The sequence below is a fragment of the Triticum aestivum genome, chromosome 5D (genome assembly GCF_018294505.1).
Source record: "Triticum aestivum cultivar Chinese Spring chromosome 5D, IWGSC CS RefSeq v2.1, whole genome shotgun sequence".
Classification (NCBI taxonomy): domain Eukaryota; kingdom Viridiplantae; phylum Streptophyta; class Magnoliopsida; order Poales; family Poaceae; genus Triticum; species Triticum aestivum.
Genome location: NC_057808.1, coordinates 7541930 through 7564227, shown reverse-complemented (window position 1 = coordinate 7564227; position 22298 = coordinate 7541930). Strand labels below are relative to the sequence as shown.

General features: G+C 45.0%; 1 protein-coding gene across 4 annotated transcripts; it reads left to right on the top strand.

Annotated features, from left to right (window-relative positions):
- The first annotated feature begins 17072 nt into the window (after nucleotides 1-17072).
- On the top strand, nucleotides 17073-22086 carry LOC123119078 (BEL1-like homeodomain protein 7). 4 transcript variants are annotated; one of them, XM_044538744.1, is made up of 6 exons: nucleotides 17073-17328; nucleotides 18256-18332; nucleotides 19059-20011; nucleotides 20295-20671; nucleotides 20775-20835; nucleotides 21118-22086. In XM_044538744.1, the coding sequence occupies exons 3-6, from the start codon at nucleotides 19145-19147 to the stop codon at nucleotides 21763-21765; spliced, it is 1953 nt and encodes a 650-aa protein (XP_044394679.1). In that variant the 5' UTR covers nucleotides 17073-17328; nucleotides 18256-18332; nucleotides 19059-19144; the 3' UTR covers nucleotides 21766-22086. The 4 variants fall into 4 exon arrangements, with proteins under 4 accessions (XP_044394679.1, XP_044394677.1, XP_044394680.1 ...); XM_044538742.1 differs by having other exon boundaries at nucleotides 18256-18337; nucleotides 19031-20011; XM_044538745.1 differs by having other exon boundaries at nucleotides 17174-17431.
- The last annotated feature ends 212 nt before the right edge of the window (nucleotides 22087-22298 follow it).

Below are 22298 nucleotides of genomic sequence, written 5' to 3'. Positions count from 1 at the left end.
GGCACTGTTTGGCATAGTGCCCTTCTTCACCACAAGCATAGCATGTGACCCCTGGACGGTACGTGAAGTCCTTGTCCCTGGAATGAAACTGTCTGGTTGGCCTTAGATCAGTAGTCGTGGATTTCCTTGCTTCAGTCCTCTGAACCTCAGTCTTGCTTCGGTTGTTGCGAGCAAGAGTCGTCTTATCCCTCTTTCGCTTACGGATATCCTCCAGACTACGGCGCTCATTCTCCAAGGTAATGGCCTTGTCAACCAGAGTTTTAAAATCCGGGAAAGTGTGTACAACCAGTTGGCATCTTAGTGCCGGTGCCAGGCCGTCGAAGAATTTTTCCATCCTCTTGTTCTCTGTCATGTGCTCGTCGTAGGCATAACGAGATAGCTGGGTAAACTGACCGTTGTATTCTGTCACTGACATGCCTCTTTGCTTGAGGTCATCAAATTCTCTCTTCTTGATTTTTATGATGCTCTTGGGGATGTGTGCCCCACGAAAGCCTTCCTTAAACTCTTCCCAGGTGATGTTGTGTTCACTGGGATGCATGTGTAGGAAGTTTTCCCACCATGCTGCAGCTGCTCCAGTAAGGTAGTGAGGTGCATAAAGCACCTTCTCATGATCTGAACACTGAGCAATAATCAGCTTCCTTTCGATGTCACGAAGCCAATCATCGGCTTCAAGTGGCCTATCAGTGTGAGCAAACGTTGGAGGGCGAGTCTTCTGTAATTCAGACAACTTGGAGTGTGGTTGATAGGGCTCACGGTGGTTTCCCATATTGATGACGTGATTCATCATCTCTTGGTGCTGTTGCTGGCTTTGTTCGAAAGGCGGCATACTTGAGATAAGGCTGCTTCGCTGTCCTGTTGACTAGACTGTCCCTGAGTGAAGTTGTTGCTGGTCTGTGTCCCATAAACTTCTTCTGGCTGATTGGGCATGGAACGAGTCCACGGACGAGACATTTTCCACTCTGGGGTATTATTTAGCAAAACTCATGAGAAGAACTGTGTGGCACAAGGAAAATCTTGCAAAGGCAAAAATTTAAAAGACCTCAAGATTTTTCAAGAAAACATAAACGATTTCGTACGGGGAAGAACTGCTTAGCACATATCTTACACGCGAAACGCAAACATACGATACAGCACTCAGGATGTGTACACAATCCTGACATGTTATTAAGACTAGCATACTCCTCCGGAATGCAGCGCATACAACTACTACAACTCAAGCACAAAAACATAACATACATGCAGGCACAACGTGCGGCTACTCGGCGCACTCAGTCGGAGATGGTGACGATGTCCTTTCCCTTGCCGAGGGCAAGACTCAGCGGTGCAGGAGATTCAACCTCCACCTCCTCTCTAGCAGGCTCCTGGCGCGTAGCACTGCGCTGCGGTGATGGCACGGGTGCGACAGGCGGTAGTGCGGGTGCGGCAGGCGGTGCAGCTCTGACTGGAGTAGGAGCGATGACTCGGTCGAACTCCTCAGTGGTAGGCAGACGGCGAGCAGTGGCTAAAATGTCCGGTGCATAAGATGCTGAGGACGAGACGAATGTCAGAGGCGGTGCCATGTGGAGAAGCTCCTTCCTGCTGGCAGGACCGCCCCGGACTAAGTCCATGCGGGCAGCCACAAGATCGTCCACGAGGTTGTCGAAAGATTCCTCCAGAGCCTTGAGATACTCCACAACCATCTCGATGGCTTCATCTCGCTCTCCCCTATGGCAGGCGAAGGCATAGTGACAAGTGTATGGCACATGGCATGGGAGGTAGCGGTAGCGACGAGTCTTCATCATAGGAAGAATGTCCCGAAGGCGAGCTATCGCCTCACGGGCAGCCATCTGCATGGCATGCCTCTCCGTAGGCATGGCCCTTCCCACAAAACGGAAGTGGCGAGACGCAGAACGTCCTCCCTTGAATTGCACCACGGCCTGGTGCATAGACACGTCGTCGCTGAGCTTGTGCTGATAAAGCGTGAACTCCGGACGAGTCGCTGGCCCGATCGCGAGCTTGGTGATGGAGACGAGGAGTTTGACAAACCCCTCGGGCACATTAGTGAACACCCGAGTCTCGCAGTTGCTGCCAGCCATCTACAAAAGTAGGCAAAAATTCTGAGTAGTCATGTCATAAATTTATGATGACCAACAGAAAATAGCTACATTTGCAAAATGCTGAAAAAGCACAAAGACGCTAATAACCGATTAGCGATCGCACCTAGTGGCTTCCTACAGTCAGCCTGGCTCTGATACCAAGCTTGTCACGACCGGTTTTCCAATAAAAATATTTATTGAGAGACCGATCCCTTTTACGGACCAGTAAAGAAGAATTCCTTCTCACTGGTAGACAATATCTTGGTCACAGAAGAAAATACCAGGAGTACTGAATATAATACAAGGTTGAGCGGAGACTGCTCAACAATTTATTACAAGCACGCCAATAAACATAAAGGCGGATAGGGTGGCATAACTACTAACTCACGATAAAAGCGGTGGTGGAATATCACAGCGAAGTGGGTGATATGACTCCTGAAACTAACAGCTCTTCGAGCGTCGGAGTGAGGCTCGAGGAGACTTATTGCGGGTGGCGGAAGCGTATATGATACAAGTGACCAATATCCAGGATCGCACGGGACTGACTGGGATTCCTCTAGGCGTCGGACTCACTATCAAACTCTTCATCCATGAGATTGCCTTCGTCAACATCTGGCCAAATCAACAAGCCAGGTGAGTACTATGAAAGTACTCGCAAGACAGTTCGGACATAAGATATAACAAATGTAAACATGATGCATATGAACAGATTAACAAGTGCACTCAGACAAGGGATAATAATGCGTGGGAAATAAAAGAGAAGTCGGGCGGTAGTCCTCCCGAAATCCCAAAGTAAATACTGAGGGCCAAACGAGTGTCTGAATGACTCCTCGAGAGGAAAATACAAGAATAACGATGCCGCAGTCGGGCGTCAAGGCGACACCACATAAAGGGCTTATAATAGAATATAAAAGACAGTGCGTGCCACAGTCGGACGTCTGAGCGACATCACATAAAGGGCTTATATCAAAAGTAAATAACAAGAGTGCCACAGTCGGACGTCTGAAGCGACATCACATAAAGGGCTTATATCAAAAGTAAATAACAAGAGTGCCACAGTCGGACGTCTGAAGCGACATCACATAAAGGGCTTATATTGAAAGAATAATTAACAGTGCATGCCACAGTCGGACGTCTGAACGACATCACATAAAGGGCTTCATAACTTAATATCTCAGTAGCTCAAGAATTTAAATCATATCAAGGGAATATTCAGTTATGAGATAACAACAGGGGTTAGTCCATCCACAGGAATAACGTTCAACCAAGTTTACCACTCAAGTTTGTTCACCGGGGACAATACCACGAGGATTTGACATAGATATGGATACACTGGTCACGATCCTTGACCATGGATACGATGACTCGGAAGGATTTGACTCTGCAGAGTTTGTACTTTAACCACAGCCAACGGATTTCAGTAGTCACGGGGACTAGTTCCGTTTACGGTGTTTTGGAAGTAACACATCTAACCAGTACACACCCATTTAACATTCCGAAGCCAGGGATCACCCTCGGCAACGTTCAAGAAAAACCTTGAGACGGGGAGGCTACAACCTCGCGTAGCATGGGATCAAATTTATATACGCGCGCTCTAAGGGGTGCCCCCCTCTCGGTCCCAACCGGAAACACCCATGCCCCCTGACCGGATGACTGGCTTTAATCCAGGGCCATGGAACCCTCATCCCGGCCCCTCTATTTGGTGTGTACACGGAAAGAGGTTACCAACTTACTAAACCGTATTCTTGGCAGAAAACATGTGGCAGCACGGAAGGGGGAAGAACGATAACGTGACTCAGTCCACGTTAACGTCGGATTTATCGGATGACGTAAGGCTGGCATGCTACAACAATACCACCTTACTGCCTTTCATGTCACCACATGACTAGGCCATCTCTCATCAGAGATCACAGTAACTTCGGAACTCACGGATAGTTGCCTCGCATGCAATGAGATACTCACCGATGCTCATATGCCATGCACAACCATTCAAGCAAACATGCAAAACACCTATCATATCAAAGGTTCAAACATGCTTGCCTGGTTCGGAGAAGTCGGAGTCTAGCTCGGCGAAGTTCGCGGCTCCGTCACCTCTTCCGGAACCTACGGTATAGCGAAAACGTATACTAACGTGAAAATCAATGCGTGCATAAAAGTTGTCCCAAATTTTTTCCAAATAAATACTATAAAAAACTAGACAAAAATATAAGACTGTCAGAAAAAGAATCACTCAAAAATCACTTTTTATTAAAAAGTTATAAGGGTTTTTGTCCAGGGACTAATCTGTGATGAAACAGAAAAGAACCAGGGACTTAACTGAGAAAACAGAAAACGGTTCGAAGAGAAACGCGCCAGCCCAAAGAGAAAACGTACTTGCCCGAAGGCGCCAACAGAAAACGCTTCGGGGAGAGAAAGAAGAGAGGCTGACGTGGGGGTCCCACATGTCAGGTTTAAATCCTCGCCGGCGCCCGAAGGCTGCGGTGGTCGCCGGTGTCGAACCACGGCGAGTCAGGGAGATCGGAGTGTACCAAGAGTATCAGTGCGTCCTTCCGCGTCGGTGGGTGGTGGACTCGACCGACGGAGAGCACCACGTCGACGGCGACACTTTCTCCGGCGGACGGCGGCTCGGGCGATGGTGGAGAACTCCGGTGGGTGCTGCAAACTCCGAATTGAAGCGCGGGTCAGGAGAGTAGATGCATAGGGAAGCTACTGGCAAGAGTTGAGGGGTGGAGGTGCACGCACGGGAGCGAATCGAGCTGGATCCCGTGGCGGGTCGCGGCGGCCGGAGCTGGGGAAGAAGGCTCCCTCGGGGCTCTTCCAGTGGCTAGGCGTGGTGTTGGAGGTGTGCAGAGGTGGTGTGGGTTCGAGGTGGAGCTCGGGGCCTCTATTTATAGGCGGCTCGAGGGGGTGGCCGTGAACGGGAAATCTCCGGCGAGCGATTACGGCGAGGCAGTGGTTGGGCAGGGGGTTTAGGTGGCCAGGCAGCATCAGTGAGAGTTACTGGTCCCGTTCCACTGCTAAACTTGGTCGGGCTTGGCGTAATGGCGCCGGTCTTCGTCGGGGCGGCCGTACGGGCACGGCGGCGGCAGAGAGCGCGCTCCGCGCCTAGCGGTTCACGACGAGGGTGGCAGCGCGCACTGGGGAGTGGATGGCCACGCGGCGGCCTCCGGTGGCTTGGGCGGCGCTGGGCGGCGCCGTCTGCGCTGCGCCTCTCTCTGGTGGCCGCAAAGCCGCCGCTGCCGTCGGTCACGGGGCGGCGCACCTCCTCCTGCTCGTCGCCGACGCCCGCAACCTTCCAGGCGCTCGTGCGGTGCAGAGGACAAGGGGGAGGGGACAGGAAGCACGGCGACGCCGGGGCACTGGCGAGATCGACAACGGACACTGAAGAAACGACAGTAGTTTCAGACACTGTTAACTGAACTTGACTGAACATTATAGAAACAGTGTCCAGCAGGTGTTCGATGAAATGATTTGGCAAGAAGAAAATTTTCCTGGAGCTGGGACTTGGTGAGGTGACCTCTCAATGCACCCAGAGGCTGCCTGATTTTTCTCAGATTTTTAGGAGAAGAATTTGAATGAATTTCATCAAATTTGGCAAATGAGGTCCAAACTTGCAGCAAGTGTAGTTTGAAAATTTGAACTGGAGACCAGTGGATCCTCATGGATCCTGGTTGAGGGCTCAAAGGACTAGCTAGGGAAATTGGTTTGGGGGCAAAAATCAAAACAGAAAGGGTAGCTCCTTTGAAAACCTCCAAGGATCAAGATAGAAGGCAGAAATTGTTTTTGATGAGAAATAAATGGAAAATAAATATATGGAGAGGTTCAACTTGCTGTATTTGAGGTACATCATGATCCAAAGGTGGGGAAAGGTTTATGGGAGGGGATTTACACTTAGGTCATGGCAAGAGAGATTTTTGAAAGTGGAAAAGGATCATTCCAAAAGCCATAGGGCTTTTTTTTAAAGGAATTTTCAAAAGACATTTTTCCAAGTGAAAAGCATTTTGGTTTGAGTCCAAATAAAAAGGGAAAACCTCCAAGACCAAAAAATCAAGTCTTGGGTGAATCCAAATAAAACTCTTGCCATAAAGAAAGTTTTTGAGAGGGTGGGTTCTTTAGAAGAAAATTTAGATACCCTCCTCAAATAAAATAAAAGTTTGAAAAAGCCAAATAAAATTTTTGGGTGTCACAACCCCTTCCTTCACTCCTTCCCCTTCCTTTCTTCTCCGGTGGGAAAAGGAAAGGGGGCGCCCCCTGGCTGTCTCTCCTCCCCTCCCACCTATATATATGAGGGGAGGGGGGCGCCTAGACAACAGAACATCAATTGTTAGCCGTGTGCGGCGCCCCCCTCCACAGTTTACACGCCCGTTCATATTCTCGCGGTGCTTAGGCGAAGCCCTGCGCGGATCACTTCACCATCACCGTCACCATGCTGTCGTGTTGACAGAACTCATCTACTTCCTCGACACCTTGCTGGATCAAGAAGGCGATGGACGTCACCGAGCTGAACGTGTGCAGAACTCAAAGTGTCGTATGTTCGGTACTCGATCGGTGGAGCTCGAAGAAAGTTCGACTACATCAACCGCGTTGTGAAACGCTTCCGCTTACGGTCTACGACGGTACGTAGACACACTCTCCCCCTCGTTGCTATGCATCTCCTAAATAGATCTTGCGTGAGCGTAGGAATTTTTTTGAAATTGCATGCTTTGTTTCCCAACAACTCTCAGGTCCAAGGAATTATGCAAACGTTTAACTTTCTCTGTGTTATAAACCATTAACTTGTGACGAATGGATCTCATAGCATAACAATAATTGGATCAGTTCAACACAATTGTTCTTCTAACATTGCGTCCTCAAAGTTCCTGGCATACTCATGCTCATGATCAGGAAAATATAACCAGTATGCAACACTTGAGCTAGTCTTAGAGGCCAGACTAGGAATATATTTTACTGTTTATTATTCTACACATGCATATGAGTTTTCCTACGAGCCTCAGGGTTATTGCAGACTCGAGATCCATACTAGTTATAACATGGAATATAAACATATTATGAACATGAAAATAAATAATAATAATAATAACATTTATTATTGACTCTAGAGCATATTTTCCACAATGAATGTGTTGCCACACAAGAAAGAATCAGGTCTGGATTGATGAAATACGTGATAGAGTTTGGTAGCACTGACTTAAGAGAAGCTTTATCCAATATCCCCTGAGATGGTTTGGACATATGCAACATAGGACTCGAAAAGCGCCAGTGCATAACAGAGGGTTAAAGCGTGCCGATAATGCAAGAGAGGTCAGGGGTAGACCAAACTTGACATGAGAGGAGTCCATAAAGAAATTGAAGGATTGAATATCACAAAAAAAGCCATGGACAGGGGTACGTGAAAGTTAGCTATCCACGTGCGAGAACCATGACTTAGTTTTGAGATTTTATGGGTTTCAACTCTAGTCCACGCCAATTTGTTTAGGACTGAAGAATTTTATTATTGTTTCTCTCTTTCATTTTTTGTTTCTATTTATTTTCCAAAAAATACACAACAATTTCAAAAGTACAGTTTTTTAAAATACATCAAAATTCTTATTTGAATGTGTGGACACATTAATAAAATTACATCATTTTTTTGAATGTGTAAACAATTTATTAATTACATGAATGTTTATAATAGAGAAGATGAACATTTTTCAATTAAGCAATGATTCTTTTTCTAAATGCATGATGAACAACTTTTAAAATACGGAATGAATACTTTTCTAATTTTGGCCCCCCTTGTCCATGGCACCCCATATTTCTCCACAATTTGTGGGGGTTTCCCTCCATCATGGGGCCCCCAGCAAGCTTCCACCAATTGTGGACTGCCCCCAAAACGGGATCCGCCAAAAAATAGCTCCCTACGAAACGAGTGATTTTGCCCCTCTGCAGGAACATGGTGTTTTTCACGCACATTCTCTCTGGATTTTTTTTCAAAAGTTCCCCATACACAATAATAATTTTCATACACACCATTTTCCCCTAAAATGCACAATAATACTTTTTAATACACAATGTTTTTTTTTACTCTAGAAAAAACACAATATTTCTTTGGATCACCCAATGAATTTTTTTAATGCGTGATGACCAATATACGTATAAGAACTTTTTGGGATACAAGAACCATTTTTTGTAATACACATCAACAATCGTGCAAAAAGAAGAATACACCTTATGTCCACATACATTTCTTTGATATAGTAAGTATTTTTTTTTCAAAACACGTTATATTGGTGTATTTTACCAAAAATAACAGGTTAACGAAAACAGAAATGTAGTAAATGGAAACGGGAGAGGAAAAAGGAAAGGAAAGCTAAGAAGAATTATTAGCGTTCTGTGCGTTCCCAGGGTACACGGGCCAGACGCACTGGGCGATGATGGGCGAGCCATTCGAGCAACGTTGTTGCGAGGCCCAGTCTGAGGGTATGTCGTGGAGGCCCACTCACCTTGGCAGAGCAGAGAGGTGATGGGCCTACTCCGAAGAAAACAACAGAGAGGTCGGCGGCGGCCTGGGCGCCGGCGATGGGCAGGGCAGGCGGCGGCGGCGGCGGCGGGATTACGCGGCGACCGTCCACGGAGACTCACGTAGGATCGAGAGGCACTTTCTGTCGGGAGCCGGAGGCCATCTCATCCGCGGCGGCGCGGCGAGTTGATCGAGGTTAGGTTTCTTTCTCGTGCGTCCTCCTGACTGTTCGTACTGCATCGGTCAGTCCCTTGTTACGAATCAATCAATCCCACTGAGTTTTCGATGGACACTAGTGTAGTTCATACATAGCCTTTGATCAAACTGACACTAGTTCATACTTCAAACTACTCCCTCCGTTCCGAAATAGATGACCCAACTTTTTTGTACTAAAGTTAGTACAAAATTAAGTCATCTATTTTGGAACGGAGGGAGTAGCTTCTATCGAGCGAACAATCTGCGAGATTTCACTGAAGACTGACGACGCTAGTGCAGATTACTTAGTAGTAGCAGTACTTTATTATTAGGTGACCTGGCTGATGATGAGCAGAAATATGTCTGTATCTGTTGATAGAGGTGAAAGGCTGATGATGCAGAATGCAAGAGGATAGTTCATGGTTCCATGCATGTGGATCCAGATGGATGGAGTAATCCAAATGCACTCAGATGAACTCTGAACTGCAGATCAGGAGAAGCTCAGCAGAAATCTGCTGTGACCAGTGCGGTGTAAGTCACTCCTCCCGATCAGATTATATATACTCCATGCTATTTTGCCTCCATCCTGCATCTTGAATGGTGCAATGCAGCATGATTTTGTTTAAGCGTTCTACTTTGCCTTGAAAAGGAACAGAAGAACAACAATATATTGATAATAGCAAAAATAAACTGAAGAACAGTGAGGTGTGGGCGTTCTGGGTTAATGGGCTGCAAGGCTAGCTAGAATGAGCATGCAAGTACATGAACGAATGAATGAATGAACGGCGATCCACCAAAATCTTGGCCCATGCCTGCCTCTCTCTCTCATGCATGCACCATCATCATAATCTGCACCCATCTCATTTCCTTTTTCTTCTTCCCCTTGGGATCGAAAGAGGAGGAAGATTGTGCCAATAATTGGGGGAAGGAAGGCAATCACGGACCACACAGGTTTTCTCCACGCGCTTATCGCTTCCCGCCCGTCGCCAGATGCCATGGTCCATGGCTGGCCGCAATAATGTTCCCACCATGCCTAGCCCCCTTCTTACTTACTGCTAGCTTAGCCAGACATCATAATTAAGGGCCACGACAAGATTAAAGTTATTTTGTTTTGTTTTTGGGGGTAAGCATATATATATATATATCCTGATGAGAAAAGTCGAGGCAGATAGAAACTGTAGGGATTTGTGGACAGCGTTAATTCATCTGTATTTGTGAAGATTATTACAACTGGACTACACATAACCTTTCTTCGAATACGGAGATGCTGACTTCACTGTGCCCTGATCGATATATACTCGCACCCCAACAAAATCCACATTTAAGCTGTACTTGTGATAGGGTTCGTGCTAGGACATATCTTTCCTCACAAATAGTAGTAGAGACTGCAGCACTTAATTAGTCCTTTGAAAAGAAAAGAAGAAAATAGAAAAAAAAAGGGGAGATCATCTTTCTGTGGCCCAAAATGAGTGAACAAATCATCTCATCTGTGATCATGTGCATATCCATCCGTGTATGACCGATCAGTCGATCGAGCTCGTGCGTCATAATAAATTGCGTGATCAACAACTTGACCCAAAACTACTGTTGCAAAGTCAATCATGATTTAAGAAAAAATAGAGAGGGTGGTGACCAAAAGGCTATGCAATGCAAGTATGCAAGCAAGGCAAGCATCTTTGTCACGAGGGGAAACGGCATGGCAGCCGCCTCTCCAACCTCTATCGACCTGAAATTAAAACGCTGCCAAGTACGGTTGAGGGGTCATTATCCCTCCCTCAGTCCACGGTGCTACAATACAATGCGTCGCGTTTAATTAAATATATGGATTAATCCTTGCTTGTGTGTGGTCACGGAGCCTGCCTACCTGACGATTGCATAGTACCAGCACCGCGCAGCCGCTTAATTATCCTGCTGGATCAAATATATGAAATGATTAGGATTGTTTGTTTGAGTGATGATGCGTGGGTTAGCAGGTAGGGCGTAGAATGTTACAAAATATGAAGTTTATCCAGTTAGTTGCTTGCAAGTAGTGTTGATTTGAAGGTGTATTATTAATTATTCCTATGAAGAATCATACATCTACGTCTGCAGATCTGCTCATGGTTGAGACCAGAAAAGTCTACACCTTTTGAATTTGAAGGATGTATATGTCATGTATGTATGTATGTATGTATGTATATGGACATAAGAAATATGGAACAGTTTTTACAAGTTAATAAGAAAGATGAGTCATGCTTCTGGCAAGTGGTGATATTAATCTAGAGTTTGGCCTCCACTGAGCTCATCCACATACTTTAATTTGGCAAGAAGTTTCAAAATCCAGCACCTAGCTAGGCACTATATAATATATATGCTAGCATAGATGCAAGAAGAAGCTTTCACCCATCATGGACAAATGGACCCTAATAAACCTAGCTAGCATCCAAAACCAATGAGAGAGGAGCAGCATGTATATGAGTATGAGCATGTCCAATATTAGATGCTTGTAGAACTGGACAGTCCCTAGCTAACCACCTGCAAAAATACAAGAGATCATTCACATATATCTAATCCAGGGCCGGCATCAGTTTGGCATTTGAGTGTCTGGTAAGATAACCCAGTGAAGTCTAAATCCATTAATCATTGCTAGCGAGAGGGAAAAGCCATTTTAAAATCATCTTATTTCATCTGAGGAGTGTTCATCCTAAGACTAATAGTTTGTTGTGCAGTACAGCTACAGGGATGCCCTGTCCATTTGTCCCTCCCCAAACGTGCTGTTGATGCGCTGAACCTATCCTTGTACTGTTCTTGCTCAACTCTATGCCTGCCAAATGTGGCCATCCTCTAGGCTCTAGCTGGGTGGCCGGCCAGTTTAATCTGGGAGGCCCATTGATTGTGTAGTGTGTCAATGGAGCCAGCCATCTCTGCATCATCAGCAGCACTTTTTTCCTGCCCTGCTTCCACCTTTCAGTACTAGGTTTTGGAGGCACATGTTATAATGGTGGTCAGATTGCAATTGATAGCTGCAGCTCCTACCTGTATGTATGTGTATCTTGCCTTCTTAACAGAATGGTGTCATCATCAGAACAAAGCTGCTGCAAATGCATGCCTTTTCTTAAAAGTGCATCTGCACCTTCTGATCCATTCAGAGTTATCACAAATAATTTCCAAGTTTTTATTCCATTTCCCTGTAAAGGCTTTACTTCTGGACTCAATGCACATTCATCAGTCATAAGAGATAAATACTAGTCTGTCAAGGGCATCAATCGTCTTCTTTGTTATTCTGAACAAAATAAATTGAGAAATTCAGTGGAACTGGAGGCCATTCAAAGTTATCAACTGAAATAGAGGCGTTTAAATACCAAGTGGAGTTGATCAAGCCTGCATCTCGGTGCCCTGTTCCCCCAGTTTTTGTCTTGTTGAATGTCCTTGTCCAATGTCTTAGACAGGATTTAATCATGCCCATACACCTAAAAAATGCACATACACATAGAACTCAACCAATCTTCTCCAGAGTTCTATATATCCTGTGGTAGGTGCCAAATGTGTGCAATAACCAGCAGATAATTTCCCTCCAAAAAGGCTATGGGTTTACTCATGCACTAGGGCACAGACAGAGGGCCGGACCAATGTGCAAATTTGTTGAGAAGTAAATGTTGACAGGGCAGAACAACAGTGCCACCCTCTCCTCCTTGGTGTATATGCACACAGTGTACTTGTCACTGGAAAAAAGGCCAGGGGTCCCAATAGCATCTAGCTAGGGTTCTAGAGGAGGGAAGCCTTTGACCATTGTAAAAGTGCAAACGGCCTCTGCTCTGCTGCTTGTCCTTGACATGCACAGCTACTTGTTAGCTACCATTAGTACTGTTGTGATGGTGAAATTCTCTTGTTAAATAATGGTATGATGCTACAGTGGTACCAACATGAGAGTGCATATATTTATAGCCAGCTAAAGTGATGTGTTTGCTCCAAAAAAGAAAGAAAGGGGAGACAGAGAGAGATGCTTAGTCATGGGTCATTGTTTCCTGGGGATCATGGATATATGACTGATATGAACAAGGATAGCTCTGCCCACAATCATCCGTGTGATGTTTCAGTTGATTGCGTTTGCATGGATCGGTCCATCACCGTCGTTGATGCCTAAGAGTTGCCGAAGAACTTGTCATGTTAGTCTCTTTCCATAGGCAACTTTTCAGTGCATTTTTTGTGCCCGAAATGTATCCTGGGATCGACAGGGACGCCGAATTGTTAGGTCGGTTTCGGTTATGATTACTGACATATACGTGCACCATGATATGTACTGCGGCTAGCTGTTTTTACGTCTGAAAACCAAGTTATGGACAGACCGAATGTTCTTGACTCTTCATAACAAGTCTTCTGATGCTCCTCTGTTCTCACAGGTATTTCCAGGGATACAGAAAGTAGATGGTGACTATGTCTAAGTATGGCAATTTTGCTTTCCGGCAAAGCTAAACAAACAAAATTATTGTTTTATCAGATGCTCAGCATCCATTTGTAGATGCCAAAAGTTAACTAGTGCAATGGATGACTTGTCAAAATCTTGAACTAAATCAAACTGATTAGCTGTAAAATTTCAGTATAGAAATTTTGGGGACTAATTCACATAGATGCTAAAATTTAATTAGTGGAATGGATGACTTGTAAAAATAATGAACCAAGTCAAATTGATTGGCTGCACAAATTCAGTTTAAGACTTGATCATCTGTTTGTCAGTAGGTAAATTATGAAGGCAGGAGGAATCGAAATAAGTTGTGATGGGTATCATTGGCATGGACAAAAAGCTGAAAACTGAACTGCCTTTTGATGTTCCTCTCTTCTTTTAATCCATCTCATGATCTTGTTTGGACATACTTTAGGGTTTGACAAGGTCTAAGATCCCCAACAGCCCTCTGAATATTCAAATAAGGATGTACCCTCACCTAGAGTTGCCAAGCTGAATTAAACAACACAATAATTTTCTTGTGAAATCTATCTCATATTAAACAAGAAGCAGCAAAACAATATAAAATCAGGCCTTGCTTCTGTGGCACAAAAACTTTAGTATTTGTTTAGTCAGCATTTGACAAGACGTGTTTGTCCAGGTGTTGCTAAAACAATGGCACAATCAGTGCCTTGTTTAGAGCCTTCTAATCCCTCTGGCTGCAAGCCATTATATTCTACTCAGAATTAATATACTACTGTTTGGTAGCTTGGGTGATGACATGGCTGAGACAAGAATAATATAGACTAGCACCTTGATGGTGATCCAGTTGGTTTAAGTCAAGTTAAGTTAATCATATGTGGACTTTGGCTTTTATCCCAAGATTTCTTTAATCCGCATTGTCTATGCCGTGTATTACACATCGCTAGAGTCATCGACAAACTGACACGGCATGAAACAAACCATGTAAATGCCGATTTTCTTTACACACGTCAGGTTTTCGGTAACATCAAACATGCACACCTCCGCGACAAGTTAAAATGGTTCTAAAGCAGCCTAGACATGTAAGAAAACATATCACTCTGCATATATGCTTAATTAGGTCTTGTGGTCTTTCTGCAGATCTTGTCTGAAGCATGGAACCAGATTTGCTTCGCACATGGAAACCAAATCAAACAAGGCCCTGAGCTGGTAAGGCAAAAGCTGATGATTTTTATACTGAAGACTAGCACTAGTATAAGCTCACAGGGTTTGACAGCGAGGATTAGCCCGTCCAATCAGCAGCGGCCACGTGGCGCGCCGCGGCCACCAAATTCAAAGAGAAGCTTCTCCGTGATTGAAAGCAATCAAGTAGGAACACGCGTATAATGGCGACAAATGGCCTGGAAAAAAGATACCAGTAGTTAATGTAGGAAAGCTGAGTAAGCAAGCAGAAGCAGCAACCCACACTAAAAATCAAGGACCATGACAGCAACCCCTACCCCCCTACCACATATTGTGTGGCCAATATAGTAGTGCTAATTAATCGCACGCGTCACGCCTACCTCAGCAACAGCTTAGCAAAACAGTGGGCTTTAATATCCGTGCTAACCGAATATTCGTGGGAACAGGCCTAGGCATAATTCAGTTTCCTCTTGTTTTCTTGCACCATATGTTTGTTTTATTTATAGGGTAATTAATTTACTGTGTTTGGGAGTTAGATGGCAGTTTCATTGATGCTCTGTTTGTTTTGCATGAAAGGAATATTTATAATCCATAAACGGCTATTAGTTGGACCCAAGGAAGGAGGGCTTACCAAGGCGGCCAAACAACAAATTAATTATCCATCAAACTAATCATGCCAATTATTTTATCCTAAACCCGCACATTTAATTAAGATATCGGCAGTCGATGCTTGCTAGAACCCGCCACAACTTGCAAGGAAACTCCTCTTGGTTTGGTATGCCCTGAAAAACAAATTAACAGCCAATCCAAGCGTGTATCTTCACTAACAAGGCACCATAAGGTTTCGCACGCCGATTAATTAGTTACATATTGCTCAATCATTTACCTGTTTATTGTGCTCTATAGTGCTTTATGTCCTCATCTTGATATCAGGATGCAAATATGAGTTTTGATTGTTGCTGCAATAATCATGAAATAGTTCTTTTCTTGCCATCTTTACATTTTGATGGAACTGAATCATGCTTAAAATATGCTATCCTGCTGACCAGCTAGAAAGGTGGTGAAAAAAGGGTAATTAGTGGGTGGTTACCAGAAAGTAAAAAAAGGAAGATGGTAGAAGAAGAGGCTATAGCAGTACTAGTAGTAGTAGGATAAAAAGGGAAGGCAGCAGCAGGTAGGGGATGGCATTTCTAATTTAAAGTCCAAGACAAGTGTTGGATTGGGATTTAGGTCCACCCACTGGTTGTTAGGAGATGGAGGAGGGCATCCATCCATCCATCCATCCACCTGACCACCCCTAACCACAATACCCACTCCCAACCTCAATGTGTGCGCAGCAAGACCCCCTCCCCCCTGCCTTTGATTTGAAGAGAGGTTACCGGGTTAACCACCATTAGCGACCGCACTTAATTAGCGCTGCTGCTCTCCTGGTTGGCCGGATTGTGTCTAAATCACGGATCACGTGTGCGCTAAGGTCATTGAATACATATATAGATGGCGTGGCCATGGCGCGGTAGCCACGATGAAAAAGAGCGGGCGGCAACGTAACTTCGCCGTAAGGAAGACAGTAAAGATAATTGGGTCTTCATGACAACATTAGTGCTGTTTTTACTGCACAGCCAAGTAAAGCACAGTGTTTTTTAAAAATAAAAAGAATTTGCATGTACTTTTGCTAAAAGTAAAGCACAATATATATATGAGCTAAAAATTCTACAATAACACTTTAGCACATGGGAAACACAGAATGGTATTTTTAGCTGCATGCTGTAATATTGTGCCCCTAGTTGGTTCCATATATGCTGTGTGGTGACATTCATTCTATTCTGCTCATGCAAAATTTAGCCCAAATTCGTCTATGTTCTGAGCGCCGCGCCGGGAAGGGATCCGCCGCGGGGGCGTTGTCGCCGCCTCAACTGGGATGCCATCTCCTTGAATCCATTCAAGGGCCTTGAATTGGGTTCAAGACAGCTCTCCAAACAAGCAAGAGAGAGTTATAGAGAGAGGATGAACTTGGCTGGTGGACCACATGAACCACCCAAGGCCAGGCCAAGAACCCCACCACTAATTGTTTTCTCCCTCCCTCCCATTGGGGCGTTGATGTCACACGTGATGAATCCCCTCAACCCCAAATGATTTGGTGATCCTGCCTGCATATCTCCATTAGCTGGCACCAAGACCAAAAGCCAAGCTGCACTAGCTATTGCTGGTGGTTCTGCTTCAGCTGCAGGATAAAAACTCTCAACTTTTTTTTGCTCTGTCTGAAAGAAAAACAGCTCTGAAATTCATTTGCTTGTCTGTGTTTTTCATATATGTGTGGAAATTGTGGCATGGCATAGACTTTATCGTGAAGGGAGAAACAAGCCGACGGGGCGACGACAAGTAGCCGGAACTTGTGGTGGTTACACCAGCAAATGGCTCCAAGCGGCAGCAGTTGGGGAGGAGAAGGTTAGTTAAAGGGCAAGGGAAGGGAAGAGTAGACATACATACTCCAACATACGAATAATCTTCTTGCCCAGTCCACACCAACTAATAATAAGAATAAATCTGGAAACCAAATTATTCCATATTTGGTGCTGCTGTGCTGCTAGTGGGTGGTCTCTCTCTCTGAGCTCACCTTTCTTTTTTCCTTTTTTCTTTTTTATTTATTTAGGCAGCTGCTGCACAGTAGATAGGGAGAGGGAGGAGGGGTCTGCAACTCTGAGGGAAGAAACAGAGCAAGAAAGGGAGGAGCTTTTTCTCCCTTTGAGCTCTGGTTTTTTTGGGTATTTTAATCCTGGGATCTGATTTTGTCCCCGTATTGGGAGGATCCATTATCTTTCTCCCCACCCCCTCCTCTCACCCCTCCCCTCCCTCCCTCTCTCTCTCTCTCTATCTTACTCTCTCCATAGCCCGGTGGAGGAGGAGGAGATCAGCTTTGGATGCAATCTTCTTCTTCTTCTGCCTGCCCCCCACGAGGAGCACACCCTCGCCCCCAGGTCTTCCCTCCCCTCCCTCACTCCCTTCCATTTTCTTATGACCTGGCCTGCCTTGCTCTGCACCTCCGTCTCCCTGCGGCTGCACCCTCTCTTCTTCTTGCATGTATGGCTGCTTGCTTACCTTCGTCTTTGCCCTTCTCTGCTTTCAGTCCGATGATAGGGTTTCGCTGAATTGTGCTCTTATTGTCCGTGCTTCCGGTTTCCTGGATTTGTAGAAGTAGGGCTCTGCTACGCCTTCTGAATTTTGAGCTCGTTTTTTCGGTGTTCGCGGATTTTGCACGGGTGTCAGTCGATTCTGAGGTGGTTGGATTTTCTCGAGGAATTGAAAGTTCAGGAGAAAAATATGGCCCCTTTTATCCTTTTTATTACCTTTATTATAGCTCCTGCCTTTCTTGCTGCCTAGTATGTTCTTCTCTTCTTGAGTTCAGTGTTTCCCCCTCTGAATTATGTGATATCTTCTCTCTTTTTTCCCTTCTCAAATTGCCAAGCTCTCTGTTTTCCTCTCTACAGCAGCATGTTCGTTTCTTGACCTGTAATTTGAGCTTATTATCTGTGGAGGGGACTTTGTGATTGCTGGCCAAATTGTAAAAGTCTTTTCTTCTTTCTCCTTGATTTCCTCCTTTCATCAAGCCCAGCTCTTCAAAAGCTCTGTTTCCTGTTACCCTTGCCTTTTTGAAGCTGTTAATTGTGTTGAGTCACCACACTATAAAAGATTCTTGGTGCTAATCAAATCCTACCTTACCTCTTTTGTTTTATCAAAACTAAGTGGTGGTTACTTTAGCTTTATCATGGAGTAGCTTGTAAACTGCGAAATTGCTGCCTTGGAGTTTCCTCCTGGCTCTGCTGCCTCTTTCGCATCGTAAAATCGAGTTTTCGAACAGAATTTCGGCGAGCAACTATGCTGAGCAGGTTCTTCTCTTCTTGCAGATTGATCAGGAAGCCACGGTCGCATCGGTAACGCGCTAGCGGAGCGTCTTCGAGGGGTTTCATGTTGGTTTAACAAGGTACTCCTGGCAAACGATCGGTAACTAATCACTCGATAATCGTTCGCTGAAACTCTAGTTATCTATGCAATTTTCTGTTTATTCGTATGGCTGCGGTTTTTCCGCAGTAAGACCGTGGCGTTGTCCATATGATTCTTGAATGACTGAAAAAAAGGAATACACTGGTGCAATGATTTGATTCTGGTTACTTGTGTTATCCGGCTACTTGGGTTGGTATAACAGTAGGAATTCACAAGCATATATTCCTGTTATCCTGATAACAAAGGAGGAGCACAGAGCCCAAAACTTTCTTGATCCAATCTGAATGTCTGAAGGACCACATATGGACCTTTAGCCTGCAAATTCGCACGTCACCTTGTCAGTTCCTGCAGAACCTTGCAAAAATCCCACTTCTCGAGCAGTTTTTTTTTGCAGAGGACTGCATTTCAAACAGACTTGGTTAAATCCTGCCAAAACCGGGCCTGAACCTCAGTTTTGATTTCCAACTTGTGAAGACTGACCTCTGTTTTGCTACTGCTGCCACTGCAGAGCAAGCTGTTTTTTTGTTGTCAAACTTTTCACGTTCAGAGTGTTGTAGAGATCTTTTATTCAACTGCTTTACAAACACTTGCAGTCCCTTTTTTTTTTACATCAGTAAAAAGAATACTTGCTCAGTTTTAAAATTTGGTTGCATATTCTTATCAGCCCATTTCATTTCATGGTCCCCGCAAAATAAATAAATTGCAGGAGGTTGGATTGATCTTCTACTGAAACTTGCTACTGGTTGTTAATAATATCTATGCTTCACGGTGATCTTGGTCAGTAAAAGAGAGATGGCTACTTACTACTCGAGCCCTGGCAGCGAAAGAGAGTCGCAAGACATGTACTCGAGAGACCCGGGCGGTGCATCCTATCCGATGTCGTCTGCTCTGGGCAACTTGCTCTATCTGAACAATCCGTCTTCTGGGCCATACACTGAGTTCAGTGGCATTCTGCAGACTCAGCAGAATTTCATGGAGATGCCTGGCCATGGCCATCATTCTGCAATGTCCCAGGACTCATCGGCAAGGGAGTCGCAGGACATGCTTGCTTCCCACCATGGGCAGCGCTCGTTCGGTCATGTGAAAGATATGAAGAATGAGATGTTGATGCATATGATGGATGGAGCACAGAGTGGTGGTGCTGAACTCATCCATGATGATCCCCACAATGGTGCACAGTTCGAGTTTGGTGTCCTGAACAACCATGACTCGTCGGATGTTCCGGTAGGTCAAGGTCAAGGGCAAGGCCAAGGGCTGTCTCTGAGCCTCAACACACAAATCCTCGCGCCGTCCTTGCCATACTGGTCTATCAAACCAGACATGTTGACGCCAAACTCGTACCAGGAAAGCCTTAGAATAGACGACATCCGGATGAAGAACATGCAGTCTGAGGCCTCTCGTGCGATCCGGCACTCAAGGTATCTCAAGGCAGCTCAAGAAGTGCTAGATGAAGTTGTGAATGTTTGGAAGAACATCAAGCAGAAAGCTCAGAAAGAGCAAGCTGAACCAGGTAAAGCAGATGGCAAAGAGACCGATGGAGGGCCAAAAAGTGAGGGCGCATCGCAAGAATCCGGCGCAAATGCAGCACCTGAGCTGTCCACTGCTGAGAAGCAAGAGCTTCAGAACAAGATGGCCAAACTGATGGCAATGTTGGATGAGGTGAGTTGGTGACTATTTTCAATTGCTGCTTGTACCTTTCTTTCTTCTAAAATACAAACAACTCAATGCAGATTTCTGATTACTGACACTTACTGTCAATATGTATAACCGATTAGTTTGACTTTTAACACGTTGATGTTAGCGAATCGATTGGTAGATTCTGGATGAGACTGACATAAGTAGCTTCTATCCATTAAGAATGAATGTTGCTTTGTATTTTGCACAGTGTTTTTTGTTACGGTAGTAAATTATTCTAACATTAAGATAAAAATTTATATTTCAGGTGGACCGGAAATACAAGCACTATTACCACCAAATGCAAAATGTGGTTGCATCTTTTGACATGGTGGCTGGGCCCGGATCTGCCAAGCCTTACACCGCAGTTGCTCTGCAGACAATCTCGCGACATTTCCGGTGCTTGAAGGACGCTATCAATGATCAGATCAATGTTATCAGGAAGAAGCTCGGCGAGGAAGAAAATTCGTCTAGCAAGGAAGGCAAATTGACCCGTCTTCGGTACATTGATCAGCAGCTAAGGCAACAGCGTGCTTTCCAACAGTACGGTATGATTCCTCAGAATGCCTGGAGACCACAGAGGGGACTACCTGAAAACTCGGTTACAGTTCTTCGCGCTTGGCTCTTTGAACACTTCCTTCACCCGTAAGTATCGTTCTTCATGAAGTTTAATCCATTTGTTGTTGTTTCCTTTTCTGTCAAGACCATTTGTTCTCGTGTCTTATCATTCTTCATAACAATTTTGCAGGTATCCAAAAGATTCTGAAAAGTTGATGCTTGCAAGGCAGACTGGCTTGACAAGGAGTCAGGTAATACATACTGTTGTTTTTTTCCTGTGCTGAAATCATTGATCTACACTTGATTTTATTTCTGAAAAAATCTTGCAATTCGAATAAACGTAGAAATATCAGAATACTTATTTACTTGTCTTCAAATTTGTATCATTGCACACTGTACTTGTTTGTATTTTACTTCATATTATTTACTTGTGTCCAACCACAGCATAAAACTTGCAACTTGTATTTTCTCCTTATAACAGCTATCTGTTTTTTCTTCAATGATATTTATTTTATTGTTTCATGCTTTTCTAGATTTCGAATTGGTTCATAAACGCTCGTGTCCGCCTTTGGAAACCAATGATTGAAGACATGTACAAAGAAGAGACTGGTGATCTGGAGCAAGACTCCAACTCTTCCTCCGACAATGTGTCGAGAAGCAAGAACAAAGTGGCATCTTCAGAAGAGAATGAAGATCTGAAGAACGCCAGGGCTCGGGTTTGCGAAACCAGCCAGCTAAGCGATTCGAGAGCCAGCATCGGAACTATGAATGTTGGCGGGGCACCTGTTAGCTTCCAGAACGAGGCCAACCCTGATGACAGTTTCATGAACCTGATGATGAAGGATCAGCGATCCGGTGAGGCGGATGAAGGCCTCCTCCTCCACAACGCCGTCGCGCAGCACTCGGACGAGAACGCGCGGTTCATGGCCTACCACTTGGCAGAGCTTGGGAGGTACGGGAACGGCAACGTATCACTGACGCTGGGCCTACAGCACTCTGGCAGCGGCCTGTCGGTTCCAAATGCCCAAGCAAACTTCCCCGGTGTCAGTGACGATGACATCTACAATGCCGGTGCTCCTCTCGGTGTTAGCATTGCATCTTCAGACTACGAATCTTTGAACCAGATGGATCAGCGGCAACGCTTCGAGCAATCGCCTCTTTTGCATGATTTTGTGGCCTGAATGATGATGATACGTCAGATCAGGACCATTGACACAAAGATTGGGTGGGGGGTGACAGCATTTGTAAAACTCCTAGTGGCAGAATAATAACATGCCTACAAGAGCATGGGGTTGTAGTTTGTAGTTGCCATTTGATACAGGAGAGGGGGTATAGCAGGAAATGTAATATAAAGCGTAGGTGGTGGGGGTGATAGGGGGTAAAGATGGAAAATCTTTTGTTGTAAAGATAAAATGCAATTTACTATACGTGTAAAAGCTTGTTCTCAGTATTGTAAAGTAATGGCCACTTCAGGGTGATAGTATACATTGCTAAATGATGCATATCTTGTGCTCAGTATTGTAAAGTATTGGCCAGCTAAAGGTGGTCCAAATACTGCGCTTTTCCATACTGGATAAAGACAACGAGCAGTCGCGCGTTGCGCTTCCCAGAAACATAATTCGCCCTCTCCTGTACTGGATCACAAAGGCGAGTGGTTCGGAGACCTGCTCTCCCGTTCGCCGGTGCACGCCGGCGCTCGGGATGGAGTGGATTA